At 56.8% G+C, this 13908-nt stretch overlaps 2 protein-coding genes across 2 annotated transcripts; one reads left to right on the top strand and one right to left on the bottom strand.

The window, feature by feature from the left end:
• The first annotated feature begins 339 nt into the window (after window positions 1-339).
• On the top strand, window positions 340-2099 carry LOC112977745 (histone H3.3). Its single transcript, XM_026090470.1, has 4 exons — window positions 340-451; window positions 918-1059; window positions 1150-1303; window positions 1400-2099. The coding sequence occupies exons 2-4, from the start codon at window positions 932-934 to the stop codon at window positions 1526-1528; spliced, it is 411 nt and encodes a 136-aa protein (XP_025946255.1). The 5' UTR covers window positions 340-451; window positions 918-931; the 3' UTR covers window positions 1529-2099.
• A 964-nt stretch (window positions 2100-3063) lies between these two features.
• On the bottom strand, window positions 3064-13676 carry LOC112977793. Its single transcript, XM_026090572.1, has 16 exons — window positions 13640-13676; window positions 12253-12360; window positions 12057-12132; window positions 11692-11848; window positions 11366-11411; window positions 9675-9733; window positions 9512-9547; window positions 8273-8325; window positions 7815-7947; window positions 7549-7745; window positions 7285-7330; window positions 7117-7182; window positions 5756-5815; window positions 5061-5143; window positions 4434-4528; window positions 3064-3435 (listed from the first exon to the last, which is right to left on the bottom strand). The coding sequence occupies exons 1-16, from the start codon at window positions 13674-13676 to the stop codon at window positions 3401-3403; spliced, it is 1287 nt and encodes a 428-aa protein (XP_025946357.1). The 3' UTR covers window positions 3064-3400.
• Window positions 13677-13908: the final 232 nt, after the last annotated feature.

Raw genomic sequence — 13908 nt, forward strand, 5'->3', positions numbered from 1 at the left:
GCCGCTCGCCCCGCTCCTATTGACTTCCATTGTGGAGCTTTGCAACAAAGGGTAGGATCCAAACCGTGCCCCTTTTCGTCCAATCAGCGCGCAGAGCGTTCGCCCGCCGCTGATTGGCTCCTTCTCACTTCACAGTGCCCAATCAGGCGGCTACTTTAACAACCAATCAGCGGCCGAGCATGTGCCCAATCAGCGCCGAGAAACCGGAGCACGGCCTTTGTGTCTTGTGACGCCACGGCGCCGGCGGAGGTCCCGGCCAATGGAACGGCGCGCTGTTTCCAGGCATTGTGAGGTCACCGCGCCGTGTGCCGCCCCCGCTATAAAATGCGGGTCCCCGCGGCGGGGAGGGCGCAGTGAGGGGGTGGTTGGCTGTGGAGCGGGTCGTAGCGGGAGCAGCGCAGGCTTCAGCGCGCACGGATACCGGCACCGGCGCTTCCTTCTTCTTCGAAAGGTGAGTGGCGGCCGCCGGGCGCGATCGGCAGCGGGCGACGGTGCTATGCGGCCCTTGGCCGTCTTCTTTCCCCCTTGGCGGACGGGCCGGGCCTTGCCTACGTGCCTGGAGTCACGACTGTTCCCCCTCCCCCCTCCCCTCCGGGGCGGCCTGAGAGGAAGAGGAGGCGGCGTGACTCAGTCCACTTCCCCCGGGGAGGGGAGCGGCCGGGCCGCGCCACGACGCGAAGCGGGGGTGTGAGGGGGCCGTGACTCCTCCTTCTCCTCCCGGGGGAGGCCGCTGGCCGCCTGCCCGCCCCGACGGCGGGGGAGGGGGGCAGCCCGCCGGCATCTGCCGCCTCTGGGGCTTGAGGGGATTGTGGTGGGGGAAGGGATTCGGATTCTTATCGCTGGGCCGGGCCTGGCGATCGTGCTGCCGCGGGGGTCGGGCGAACTGGGCCGTGTGTCACGCGTGCCTGTCTCCGTAGATAAGTGAAGAAAAATGGCCCGTACAAAGCAGACCGCCCGCAAGTCCACTGGGGGGAAGGCTCCGCGCAAGCAGCTGGCCACCAAGGCGGCCCGGAAAAGCGCCCCCTCTACTGGCGGCGTCAAGAAGCCTCACCGCTACAGGTAAGGCCGCCGGGACGGCCTGGCCCGGCCCGGCCCTGCCCGGCGCCGCCCCCATCCCGGCTCACGCCGCTCCCTCCTTCCTCCTCCCAGGCCGGGCACCGTGGCGCTCCGCGAGATCCGCCGTTACCAGAAGTCCACGGAGCTGCTGATCCGCAAGCTGCCCTTCCAGCGGCTGGTCAGGGAAATCGCCCAGGACTTCAAAACAGACTTGAGGTTCCAGAGTGCGGCCATTGGTGCACTGCAGGTATTGCTGGCAGCCCGCTGGGCCTCGACACTTGCGGCACGGAGTGTGCCTCGCTGAGGGTTGCTAATGACGTTTCTTCTTGTGCTCTTGAAACAGGAGGCCAGCGAAGCATATCTGGTGGGTCTGTTTGAAGACACAAACCTGTGCGCCATCCATGCCAAGAGAGTCACCATCATGCCCAAAGATATCCAGTTGGCTCGCAGGATACGGGGGGAGAGGGCTTAAGTGAAGGCTGTTTTTATGGTGTTTTGTAGTAAATTCTGTAAAATACTTTGGTTTTAATTTGTGACTTTTTTGTAAGAAATTGTTTATAATATGTTGCATTTGTACTTAAGTCATTCCATCTTTCACTCAGGATGAATGCTAAAAGTGACTGTTCACATAAACCTCAGTGATGTGAGCCTTGTTGCTCAGGAGTGACAAGTTGCTAATATGCAGAAGGGATGGGTGATCTTTCTTGCTTCTCATGCATGTTTCTGTATGTTAATGACTTGTTGGGTAGCTAAACTTGTAAGGTACTAGAATTGATATAAATGTGTACAGGGTCCTTTTGCAATAAAACTGGTTATGACTTGATCCAAGTGTTTAACAATTGGGGCTGTTAGTCTGACCATACATCACTGTGATCAAATGTGGACTTTTTCAGAGGGTGAAACTACAAGTCTTAACCACAGTGTAACTTACAGTTTCCTAAAAACGTAAACCTGGCAGCTATAGAATACACTATGTGCATTTATAATAGCTATTTTATATATTGTAGTGTCAACATTTTTAAATTAAATGTTTTACATTCACATGTGAGGAGTCTTTGTCATTTGGTTTGTATGGGCTTGAAGAAGCTTATTCCTTCTGCTCCAGTATGTTAGCAGTAGATGCATGTAATACTGGAATGCTGCTGTGGCAACATAGTCTGCCAACAAAATGGAGAACTTGTTGCTCTCTAGGAGTGTTTCCTTAGTTTGAGTCATCTTGAGCTAGGCCAGTAAGAGCAGAGCTGAACCCTACAGTACAGCTGTGGGGAAGAGGAGTGATATTCTTGACAGGCCTAGGCTAGGCAATTTTTTTTTTTAAAGTGTAACTGCTTATCTCTCTTAGGGCTGGGCATAAAGAGCTAGAACTAAGTTGTGTGTGTTTCATGTTTCTTTTTTTAATCCTCTTCCTTTCCATCCTTACAATGGGGGAAGCTTATTGGAAGTCTTTTGACTGCTCTGCATGAAACAAAGGCACCAGCTCTTGCTCTGGTTAAGTCTCCACTGTGAGGAGACCTCAGGTGCTCAGGCAGTGTGTGTGCAGCTGCTGGTCTGAAACCCTGCCCTCTGCCTCTCCTATGTTTCTGTGGGAGCAGAACACTGTGGGTATTGTATTAACTTGGTCTTAATCACGTGCTAGAAGTACAAGATAGCGTGCACTAATTATACAACCTGAAAGCCTACAGGCTTGGAGAGGTTGACTTAGCTCTCTCTAAGAGTCTCATTTCTTATCTCAGCTTTTCTGACTGAACAGGATTATACACCAACCTTTACTTTGGAATATTCCTTCAGGCTTTCTGCTAACACAGCTCTGGTTTTCTTAATAGTGCCTCTGGGAACAGCTTTACCTAATTCAGCTGAGGTAAAGGAAAGCTGCTGCTCAGACTACATTGAAATAGAGGTAATTAACATTTAAAGAGCTAGGCCAGCTATCCTCAGCCCTTAAAAAAGGGGGATACACTAGTGAGGCGGCTAAAGTTGGAACAGAAATAGCATGGGGAAGTAGCTGAAGTTAGTCCATTTTGATTTATTTCAATGAAATTTAAAGCTCTCTGGAAAAAGTGACATTTTAGGAGGAAAAAGCAGTAGTTTGTACAAAAGAGAGTGGACACTAAATCAACATGGGCCTTTTGTGTAATTAAGACAGGATGCATTTAAAGCCCTTCCTTCCACAAGGCTGCCCTGACTAGTTTAAAAATACCAGTTCATAAGAGTCGGAACCTGCATCTTATTCCAAGACGGCTGCTGTCAGGATTGCCATGTTTCGGACTAAGGCTGGGCTGTGGACAGGGCTGGGTCACCAGGGTGCTGGGAGGAAGCTCATGGCTAGAGCCACTGCTCTCCCTTATCAGACAAACCACTCAGTGTGTTTAAATCCTGCAGCTGGAGAAACAAGCACTTATTACCACTCACTCTTACACAATTTCGTCAACACCCTTTCCTACTCTGGTCCCAGAGGTACTTGAAACATGCACCACCACATTAATACCATCATTGCATCTGCCACATAGCTACTAAAAATGTTTAAAGCCTAAATCTTAAATCATTTTTAAACATGTTTTCTCACTTACAAACCCATAGGGAAAAAGAATTCATTGCATCTAAATTGTAAACTAAATTGGTTTAAAGGGCTAGATCAAAGTTAAGCAAAGACGATGCTATTATCATCTTAGCAACTTTATTTGACACACTTGAGAGCTGGTTTAACATCTTCACTGCAAAACATCCTTGCTGCACAGGCTTCAACAAGTCACTTAGTACCTCTGCACTATCTGTAAAATGTGGATAACGGATACCTCAAAGGTACCGCAAAGAAATCTGAGCGACTCGGCTAGCGTGAATGGAACCGCAAGATGCGTCTCAGCACTTCCCAGCCACTGGTCTCAAAATACAGTAATAAGGCAGGTATGTCCAGCTGACAGGTACAACCTGTCAAGGAACCATCTGGCAGCAACACCTGTTAGCCCACCAGAAACCTGAGGATCACTGGTGGCCTGAGGGGCCATGTAATTTGGGAAACACAGCCAAAAATGTATTTAGGCAAGTTAAAAATAGGAATTCCAAGTGATGGAACTTGTTAATGGTTGGTTTGGTTCTAAATTGCATTAGCAGGCTAGGCTCCTGGTGGAAAAGTATGTTTTAAAATAACATCCCTCGAAAACAAAGTTTCCTCCAAGTAGTTAGTGGAAACAATGAAACATCTGGGTATGCCTAGAAGCTGTTTCTTAAAATAAAATCATTGTCTAGCGATTCTAAAAAAAAGCAGAAAACTAACAAAAAAAAATTAAGTTAGATCTTGCATGTGGTAGAATGGAATAGCAATTCTTGGCATTCCATACTTTTACTGTAATTATATCTGAAGAAATAAAATGTTCCCTTACCAATTCTCTTGATAATTTCCTCACATTCTTGCTCAGAATTCGATTCAAACACTAGACAGTCAAATGTGCTCCCTTCAGGGCTCTCTGGGGAAACGCTAAATATGGAAACACATACATTAGCAGGCAAAAAGAAATCCAGTACTTAGCAGTGACACTGGAAGCCAGGCAGCGTCTTAGCAGCATCTTGTAATCACATAAGCAACAGCGCAGCTCATCTGGATGGACTTTAGCTTTTCTAAGACCCACAGCCTTCAAATCTCAAGTCAAATCTCAACCCTGCTACACATATTGTACCATGTGCTGGCTAAATCTTTACTGGCAATGCATTTGAGGGCCACTCACGCCACGTCCAGCTCAAAGCCCTTCGAGGCAGTAAGCAGACAGGTCATTCAGACACTGCTCTGGGTGAGCGGTCTTCGCATGGGACCCCCGCTTGTGGGGTCAGCTCTGCATCACGCAGAAAAGACCAGCGACTCGCCCCTGCTCAATGCAGCATCTGCTTCTCGCCGCTGCACTTCCGTTTCCTCGACACCCGTTTTAGATCATGCACGAACACATGCTCCATAGCCACGCGTCCCTTGTCTGGGCATCCCGGCCAGGCTTAGCCCACAAGCAACACTTACTTACACAACGCAGAAGGCAAATAAATTGCTGCTGCCCAAGTGGCGTCCCACACAGGAGATCTCTGGATAGGGGTAGCGGAACAGGACCTACGCAGGGAATCGGAGGGAGAGTGTGTTAAGGCAAGGCTGCAGTGGGCCTGGCTGTGGATCCGGTTCATCCCTGGAGCTGGTCCTGCCACTGAATTTTGGACAGGGGTGATGCACAGCTGCTTGGGGGGGGGGGGGGAACCGACTTTGCAACAAGCAGAGCAACCACAGGTACAAACCAGACCAGTCCTCTTCCCCCACTGCTATGCGAATCCGAAGCTCAATGTGCTCCCTACAAGCCAGAAACAAGCAAAAGGAAAGTCTGATGGTGTTGATCCTCCACATCACTCGGCCAGTCGGCGCCAGACCACGTGTCTCGCTGGGTCAGTATCTCTGCAACAGCACCTACTCAGCTGCTCCCTTAAGCAGCTGTTGGGAAGCAGCATGCACAGAGCTACCCCGGACCCGCATCCCGTGATGGACAGCGTGGGGACTGTCTGACATTGCCCGGCTCAGGAAAGCGTGTTCAGCCCCCGTGGATTACAAACCTGCCTAACACCATGCCCAGGCGCTGCCCTGCATCCACCTCCCCGCACACCRTGGCCACCTGAACAGTCAAGGTCCCAGCCCGACTGGGAGAGTTTCGGCTAACCTCAGGCATCACTCTCTCACCTTGGAAGAAGTCTTCTCTTGGATGAGGACTTCTGTTTCCCTCACATCAAATAAAACCTCCTGAATGGGGAAAAAGAAAAAAAAAGAAAAAGAAAAGAAAATCATAAAAGCCCTAATCATTGCAGCTTTTAAGCTTTATTTTTAATAAGACATTTGCTGGAGAATGATTATTCGAGAGCAGAGGTAATGAATCTCATCTGAAACACAGTTTTTCAAGGAGTTTCCTGTTGCTCGTGGCAAAATCCACAGATGGAAAGGGGAGATAGGGGCTGCACATTAACAGACTCTCCCTCTCCCTCCGGAGAGCTCCCAGCACCCAGTTCGGAGCTGCACTCTGCTCTGTGCTGCCCTTTTCGTCAACATCCAGCACCCTCATGTTTGGACCTTTTTGTGAACGACCACACGAAGGCTCAAGCAACAGCGATCCGAGCCCAAAAGTGCTTTTGAACCCTGGTCCAGCCTCCCCATGCTTTTTCACTGCTTTCCTGCATGTTGGGCTTTTTTTTTTTCTTCTTCTTTTTCTTTCCATAATGTACTTTCCTATTCTGCCTGCAAAGATGCTTCTAAATAGAAAAATCACAAGGGCGAGGGGTGTCAGCTACTCAGCCAGGCCCAACAAATCTGGAGCCAGCAAGGAAAAAAAAAGAAAAGCACCAGGCAGGGTAAATATTTCCCTGCAATTTTCTCATTGAGGTGCTCCCGGCACTGCCGAGCGAAACGCCGGAGCTTGCTGCACAGCGGCACCAAGCTCAGATGGTGTAAAAATAGTTATAAATACAGTTGGGGCGGATTTTCCTTTTAGGCAGGCTTCGGTTTCTCTCCCTCTCCCCCTCTGCCCTCCATCTGCGCCCACACACGAGCACACGCAGATCTGTTCCGCCTGGGCTCGTCGGACCCAATCGCTCACTTATTATTCAGCTTTTCTATAGCCTTCCACGGGGACACAGCACTTACAGCTGCCGCAGGGCCAGACAAACAGCCTAATCCCTTCCCGTGGCGTCTACATGAAAGGGGAGGGTCAGCTCCGACACAAGAATATTAAAAACAACCTGGAGAGGAGACTGTTTTGCCTGGCCTCGTGGTTTGTGGATTTACCCAGCTCCAAATGCTTTTTTCCCCAGTCTCTCTGATGCCTCTCTGTCCTGAGGTTTCCCTGCCCAGGATGGCCAGGTCCATCCCCTCACTGCTCTGCCCCAACTTGTCCCCCACCGGCCACCTGGTCCCGCACCACCCCGTGACCGCTTGCCCCGCTCCTGGGGCTGAAGATGAAGAACTTGGAAATTTGGGAACCCTTGGCGCTAAACCTGCTGCCACCAGCCCCAAAGAGCTGCAGCCCCTCTCAGCGCGTCCCCGTTGCTCACCCGTGCTGGCAACCTCCTCTCCAACACGGCGGGGATGCCCTGCTCCAGCACCTCCTTGCCACCGTCCTGGAAAGGGAGCGGGGAGGAGGCAATAACCCATGAGCACGTAAAGAGAAACTCAGAAGAGATGACAACCCCCCCAGGCACATCCCTGCCCCATCTCCTCACCTTCCCGACGCTGGTCCAGCCCAGGTACCGCAGGTTGTAGAGCAGCCTGGGGAGAAAGGGCTCAGGGCGTCAGCGCAAGGGCCCCACGCGCCCTCCCACTTCGTGCTGGCGGAGATGTTCAGGACCTGCCACCACCCCCAGGCCCATGGGGCAGCTTTGGCCCCGCAGCCCCGAGCGGAGGGGGTAAAGCAGGACAGCGCGGGCCCAGGGCTGCCCCGACACCAGGACCCACAGCCCGGGGGCCCCCTGCAGCGCCGGCCCTACCTGCCCCCCTGCAGCTGCCGCGGCTCCCGCTCCGCCGTGCGCCGGGGGCCGTGCTGGAGCTGGAAGCCAGGCTCTTTCTCCTTCAGCACGTTCAGGTAGGGCAGCAGGGGCCCGAAGACCTCTCCGTCGTGCCACCGCCACCGCAGCAGGCGCAAGCTCAGCGGCTCGCCCTTCAGCTTCTGCAGTGCCGCRCCGGCCTGGGGGAGAGGAAGGGGAGGGGAGGAGGACGAGGGGAGGAAGATGCCCACCCTCCTGTGCCCACCTACCTGCCCGCTGTACGCGTTCCGCAGGGAGCAGCCGTTGATCTCGTCAAGGACGTCGCCAGCCAGCACCACCTCGTCCACCTCYGCCTGGCTCTCGGGGAGCACCTCGGTGACAAAGACGCGTCCGTCCACGTACCTGGGGGTGCAACCAAGCCCTGGCTCAGCCTCCGGGACTGCCCACCCGGGGGGGTCCCCCCAACCCTTTTGGACCATCATGTTTCACCTATGCATCAAGGCAGGGAAAAGCAACCCCATGGACAGGAGCGCCCTACGAGGAGAAGAGCATCCAGTGCGCCGAGACACAGCCCCAGCCCTATCTCCAATCTTCTCACAGTGGTATTTATCATCTCCCCCTTTTTTGGGTTTTGAGTGTCTCCATCTCCAGAAGCCAGGAGTGCCTCGAACAGCCACGACCACCCGACCGCTGCTGGGAAGCAGAGAGGGGGACGGAGGGCTCCTACCTGAGCACCATCCCCAGCGCCCGGCACGGGACCGTCTCGTACGTGACGCACACCTGGAAGAGAGCGGCCCCCAGATGAGGATCGCCTGCTCCCTCTTCAGGGACGGGGAGGGGGCACGGGGACCCCTCACCCACGGTCTGGCGCTGAAGGAGAAGCTGGAGAATCGCTGCCAAATTGGGCCGTTGGGAACCAACAGCCTCTGCACAGGGGTGCGAGGCTGGTCCCCAGAGCCACCGATGGGCCCAGCCCATCTTGCTTTCCAAGAAGGCCATTTTCGAGCTATACCAACATCCTAATTCGCCAGGATTGGGCTGGGCTCAGCCTCTGGAAAGACAAATCTGCTGGACAGAAGTGATCCCAAAGCCAGAAGCAACTGCAAGCCAGGAGAACATAGCTTCCTCTCCCAAAGACGCCGTCGTTTCCACCACCGCTTACTGTCACATCGCGTTAGTCAGGGACCCGAAACGCGGCCAGTTCAGCTGGGAGCCATTGGGGTTGGAAACGCGTGAAACTCAGCAGGAGCCGCAGCTTYGCAGCAGCACCGCCGCTCAGCCCCTCTCGCGCCAGGTTTTGACCGTCACCAGCCCAAAAGCCAGCCCGAGCCGGCTGCACGCGCAGGTCTCGCTTCCCGAGAACGCGGCCAAAACGAACAGCAATGGGGCGGCTTTTAGGGTTTCTTTTTAACCACCCCAGGGGCAACGGAGAGAGACTGTTCCTTTTTTAAGGACATGGGAGCATCCCTGCCGTTCGTGGCCTCTTTGTAGAGGAAAAGCACAGCTATTCAGTGGAGCAAAAGCAAGAATGAAGCCAACGGATCCGCATTCTGCGTCAGCCCTGAAAAATGGGACTTTGGGGCAAAAAGGGGAAGAGGAACACAGGAAGACTTCATGGGTGTCAGTGGTTTAGGCTTCGGTCTCATTCATTTTTTCCCCTTGGGAGCGATCCCAGGGTCTGCTACTGGCGACGGGGCAGGCAGAGCAGCCCTGGTGGGACCCAGCCTCAGGTGCCGAACAGAGCGCCGGCAGCAGAGGCGGCTCCGCTCCTGTCGGCGAACCGGAGCCCGCTTACAACGTCCGACCGCCCATGGCCGGAGAGCTGCTGGGCAACCTCTCCAAAACGAATTATTTGTTCTTTTCCTAATTTAAGTTTTCAGCCAGGGCCGGCCCAGATGGCAGAAGGATGGATCCCACCCTGGCTCCTGCTCTGCTGACGCGTCGGGAGGGACGAACGAGGTCTTACCGGCAGCAGCCAGCTTTCATCCAAGAAACTGCAATTCTGCAAACAAAGAAGAGCGTCGCAGTTGCTCCCCGCGAGGACGGGAACTAGGACTTTGTGCAAGCAGCTCTGCAGGGACCCACAGAGCCCCATTAGAGCTGCCACCCAGGCCGATTTATCACCGTACCTGCAGATCCAGGGAGAAATTCATCTCTGTCACCACCAGCATTAGCGAGAGGAATGGCTCTGTAGAGGGAGAAGGGGGACGGGGACCGAGAGCCGACGTCACTGCCGGGCTCGGAGCCACGCGCTCCCTAAGACCCAAGTGGCAGGGACGTGGGAGAGGTCCACATAATCAAAGCAGTTTTCAGCGTAGCTAATGAGACCCTGGGGTGCAGTCCCCGAGGGGACTCTGCTGGCGCAGTCAGCGCTCGCGGTGACGCGAGAAGGAAAAGACGGAGAACCTGGTTCCCGCAATCCTCTCTGCAACACCTCTGCGTCCCGCCGAGCTCGCGGACTAGCCCTCGGCCCGCGATCCCCTCCGGATCRTTGCACGGCCCGAACCGACGAGGCGGCGGAGCAGAGCCGCAGCCAGAGCAGCTCCTGGCCCGCGGGCCATCCACCAGCGCTCGAGCCCAGAAAGGGACGGGCCCGCTGCTGAAGAGCTGCCCGGAGCTGCCCCCGCCCCGCGGCTCCCGCGGCCGGCATCCGAGCGGGAATCGCGGCCTCGCTAGACCGCATCTTTCCTGGGCCGGGAAGAGGGCTCATAGCAAACACTGCTGACGAGCAACTTTCTCTCCATTTGTCCTCTTGAACGCAAGGCTGCCTGCCCTCTCCTGCGCTAATGTTGCAATTATACCGAAGGATATTTGTAATCCGGTCATGCACTGAGAGCCCGGGGTGATTTATAAGCCATCTAGGTACAATTTTAACACGGAGTTATTTATCATAATCAAAAGATTAAAGGCTTTCACCCTGTTGCGGTCCCCCAAGGAGCGGGGCTGCGGATGGAGCTACGCAGCGCAGCAAAGGCCATGCGGACGCTCCTGGAGCCGGCAACCCACCCGGACCGGACCCCTCGCGCGGGACCGAGGCCTGGGGYCCGGGCTGCGAAGGGCTCTGCTCGCCAGCCGGACTGCTGGGGTTTGCTCAAATTAGCACCCTCATTAAAAAGAAATAACACGGAAGACACGCAAGAAGCAGTTTTCCCATGATAATCCCATGATAGCAAACCAACCTTAGATTGATCCAGTGTTTAAATATTTACATCTCCTTTTCCATCACTGCGGCAGTGTATTTAGATTTTAGCACTTAGTTTGGCTTAGAAAATCGCATCAGACTGTTTCGCTTCCTTCCCTGTGCTAGCCCAGTGCCGTAGCACCCGGGACGTTTGCTCCAGGGCGGTTTAGGTCCAAACGAGACTCCGTTGGTTGGATTTAACAAGAGTCATATGAACCACACAGCCGGGTGAGAGGATGGTGGGCAAGGACCATGCCCTCGGAGGAGGCGCGTGCCGGCAGCCGGCTGCCCCCGCTGAGGCTCCATGGTGGCCCTTGGGGACAAGGGACGGCCGGGATGGCCCTGCCACCAGCATTGCCAGATGCACCTGCTGGTATGAACCCGGCCAGGCCGGCGGTGTCGTGCTGGGACTGCCTTCACCCTCATAAAAACACATCTCACAGGAAAGACTCTGCAGGCTTCTCCCAAATCAGGTACCCAGGACAGTGGCCGAGCAACCATTTCGGCATGGATCCAGGAGGAAATCCCTGCAGCCCCGCCAGGGTTTGGCTTTCAGACCCAGAGCAAACCCTCTGCCATCCCGGCTCTGCATGGTTTCTGGGAGACACTACTGAGTTTTGGAAGAAGACTCGGTCTTACCCATGAGCTCTTCATTGCCGAGGATGGAGATCACAGGATCATAAAACTGAAACACAGCGAAAAGCCACGATTAAGTCACCGTTTTGTTTCATGTCGGACCACGGAGAGCTGCTCACACACACGTCTGAGACCGTGCCAGCGGCAGAGGCAGCGACACGGTAACCGGTGCTTTCTGCTCGACCTGCCAAAGCCCGAGACACGTCGAAGCCTGCTCACGGGAGCAGCCCGGTCACCCGCTCCCGGCCGAGGAGAGGCACCTACATTCAGGCACAAACCCCAGCGACCAGCCCCGTCTCCCCAGCCTCCGCTCTCCTTGCCCGTCGCACCTCCAGGAGCCGGGGCGTCCCCGCGAGCTGCTGCACGGCCGCCGCCAGGAGCTTCCCGTTGAGAGCCAAGCGCAGGAAGTACCGGCCGCGGCCCTGCGCTGTCAGCACTTTCGCGCAGGTCCTGGCTTTTTCTATGCCGATGGACAGAGAGGTCGGGCTGCGCAGGGAGAGGAAAAGCAGTTACAGGCTTAAACCTTGTCTCCCCTGGAGGAGACTTGTCCGTCACTGCTCCGGGGTGGATTAGGCATGGGCAGAGCCGAGCGCGATGCAGCCCGTGTCGTCCCGAGCCCAGTGCGCTGCCACGGCTCGGTTTTGCCCACGCGGGACGCTCCCGTCGCGCCCGGCCCCTGCCAGCCGCCACTCACCTGCTGCCTGCAGTCCGCGGCGGCAGCCGCTCCAGCCAGTGCCAGTAGTCGCGTCTCCCGAAGCCCAGCAGCGGCTCTGCAGGAGAAAAAGCACCCGAGGCCCTTCGGCGAGGGCGGCGGGGCGACGCGGTGCCCCCAGCGGTGCCCCCGCAGCCCCTTCCCTCCCCGCCGCGGCCGGGCGGGAAGCAGCGCTCACGTTTCAGTCCCTTGCGGAGGACGGTCTCCAGCAGCTGGCAGAAGGAGGCGAGGTGCGGCGAGGTGTCCGTGCAGGGGCCGCTGCCATGCCGGAGCCGCAGCACGCCGGCTGCAGCACGCCGGCGGGAGGGAGCAGGCTCAGCACCCCATGGGCGCCCCGGCCGTGACGGGGGTCCCAGGGGAACAGCTCCGCACACAGCCCCCCCCCCCCCGGTTCCCCCCAGGACAAGGGGCATCGCCGCGAGCAGCTCTCCCAAGAATGAGACCGAACGCTGGCCATTAGGGAAGAGAAGCAAAATCCTCCTTCAAGAGAGGCGGATCAGCCCAGGGAGCAGAGCCCAGGGAGTTTCTCTGGCCCTGCGACCGCTTCCACCTTTCCCTGGAGGTTGCCGATGCCGCCGGAGGTGTCCGAGAGCCCCGAGGCAGGAGGAGTCGTACCCCGGCTGGGCCCACAAGGGCTGGGGACCTGCCAGCACGCTCAGCCAGCCCTGGGACCACGAGGAGCATCCAATACCAGTGCCATCCAAATGGCAAAGCCAGACACCCCTAAGGAAGGGGGTCCCTCATGCCCACCGCCTCCAGCGAGGGGCAGGGAGGAGGACCAAAGCCTCCTGCCCCAATGCCATGGCCCCGGCAGGCAGCCGGAGGCAGCACCTGGCCCCCAAGAGAGCAGGCGGCCGCTCGCCCAGGACGAAATTCAGGATAAACTTCCTTAAAGCAATGCACCAGGCGCAGCAAGCACAAACGCAAACACTGAGTCATGCTCGGCGCCTGGCCCTGCCGCGACGCCCCGCCACGGCTCCGGGGCCCCCCTTGCCAGGCTGCGGCCCTGCGAGGCAAACCTGGGGCTCGCGGGGCTTTTTGGGTAGCACAGACCAGGTTTTTGCTGGTTTTCGGAGAGGCGCTGGGTAGGGATTTACTTCCATGGGCCGCGGGCTGCCAAGGACGCTGGGAGAGGAATGGGTGCAGGGGAGGCGGCAGCGGGCGCAGGAGGAGCCCTTCCCTCTCCACCCGCCGACGCCGGACACCTGAGCATCCCGGGCAGCTCCAGAGGCGGAGAAGCAACCAGGCAGCACCCTTGGTGGTACTTCAAGGGGGGAAACACCCAACCGCCCAAGGAACGAGCTACCTGCAGGTCCTCCCCGCTCCACCTGCTGCGCCTCGGGATGAGGTTTTTTGGCGTTTCCCTGCCATTCCCCGCACGGCTGCGAGGGCGCGGGTGCCTCCGCGGGCGCGGGGAGCCAGGCGCCTCCCGCGGGTGCTCCGCGCTCTCGTTTCATTTCGCTGCCCTCTGCGCGCCCCGTGCTGCAGCGAGCAGCCGCGGGGCTGCAGGCAGCGCCGGGCGCCCCGGGACTGCCCGGGTCCGGCCCCGCCGCGGCCCCGCTCACCTCTGAGGGCGCCGAGCAGCGGCTCCTTCCCGGCCATGCTCCGCTCCGCTCCGCTCCGCTCCTCCCGGCTCCCGGCGGGGCGGCACCGGCCGCGCTCCCCGCCCCGCCCGGGCTCCGCGGAGCGCGACCCGGCCCGGCTCGGATATTGCCATACACAGCTATCGACACGTGTGTCTATCCATACGTACCTATCCATATATAACACAGGCACTGGCATATATACACACAAATATAACACATTGACATAGATATACATATATATCTGCACT

Source organism: Apteryx rowi, unplaced genomic scaffold, assembly GCF_003343035.1.
Source record: "Apteryx rowi isolate R43461 unplaced genomic scaffold, aptRow1 scaffold_86, whole genome shotgun sequence".
Classification (NCBI taxonomy): domain Eukaryota; kingdom Metazoa; phylum Chordata; class Aves; order Apterygiformes; family Apterygidae; genus Apteryx; species Apteryx rowi.

Bases quoted from the DNA above. Each gene is read 5' to 3' on its own strand.
- LOC112977745 (XM_026090470.1), top strand. From the start codon at position 932: ATGGCCCGTACAAAGCAGACCGCCCGCAAGTCCACTGGGGGGAAGGCT. The intron at 1,060-1,149 runs GTAAGGCCGCCG...TCCTCCTCCCAG, and splicing joins AAGAAGCCTCACCGCTACAG to GCCGGGCACCGTGGCGCTCC. The intron at 1,304-1,399 runs GTATTGCTGGCA...CTCTTGAAACAG, and splicing joins CGGCCATTGGTGCACTGCAG to GAGGCCAGCGAAGCATATCT.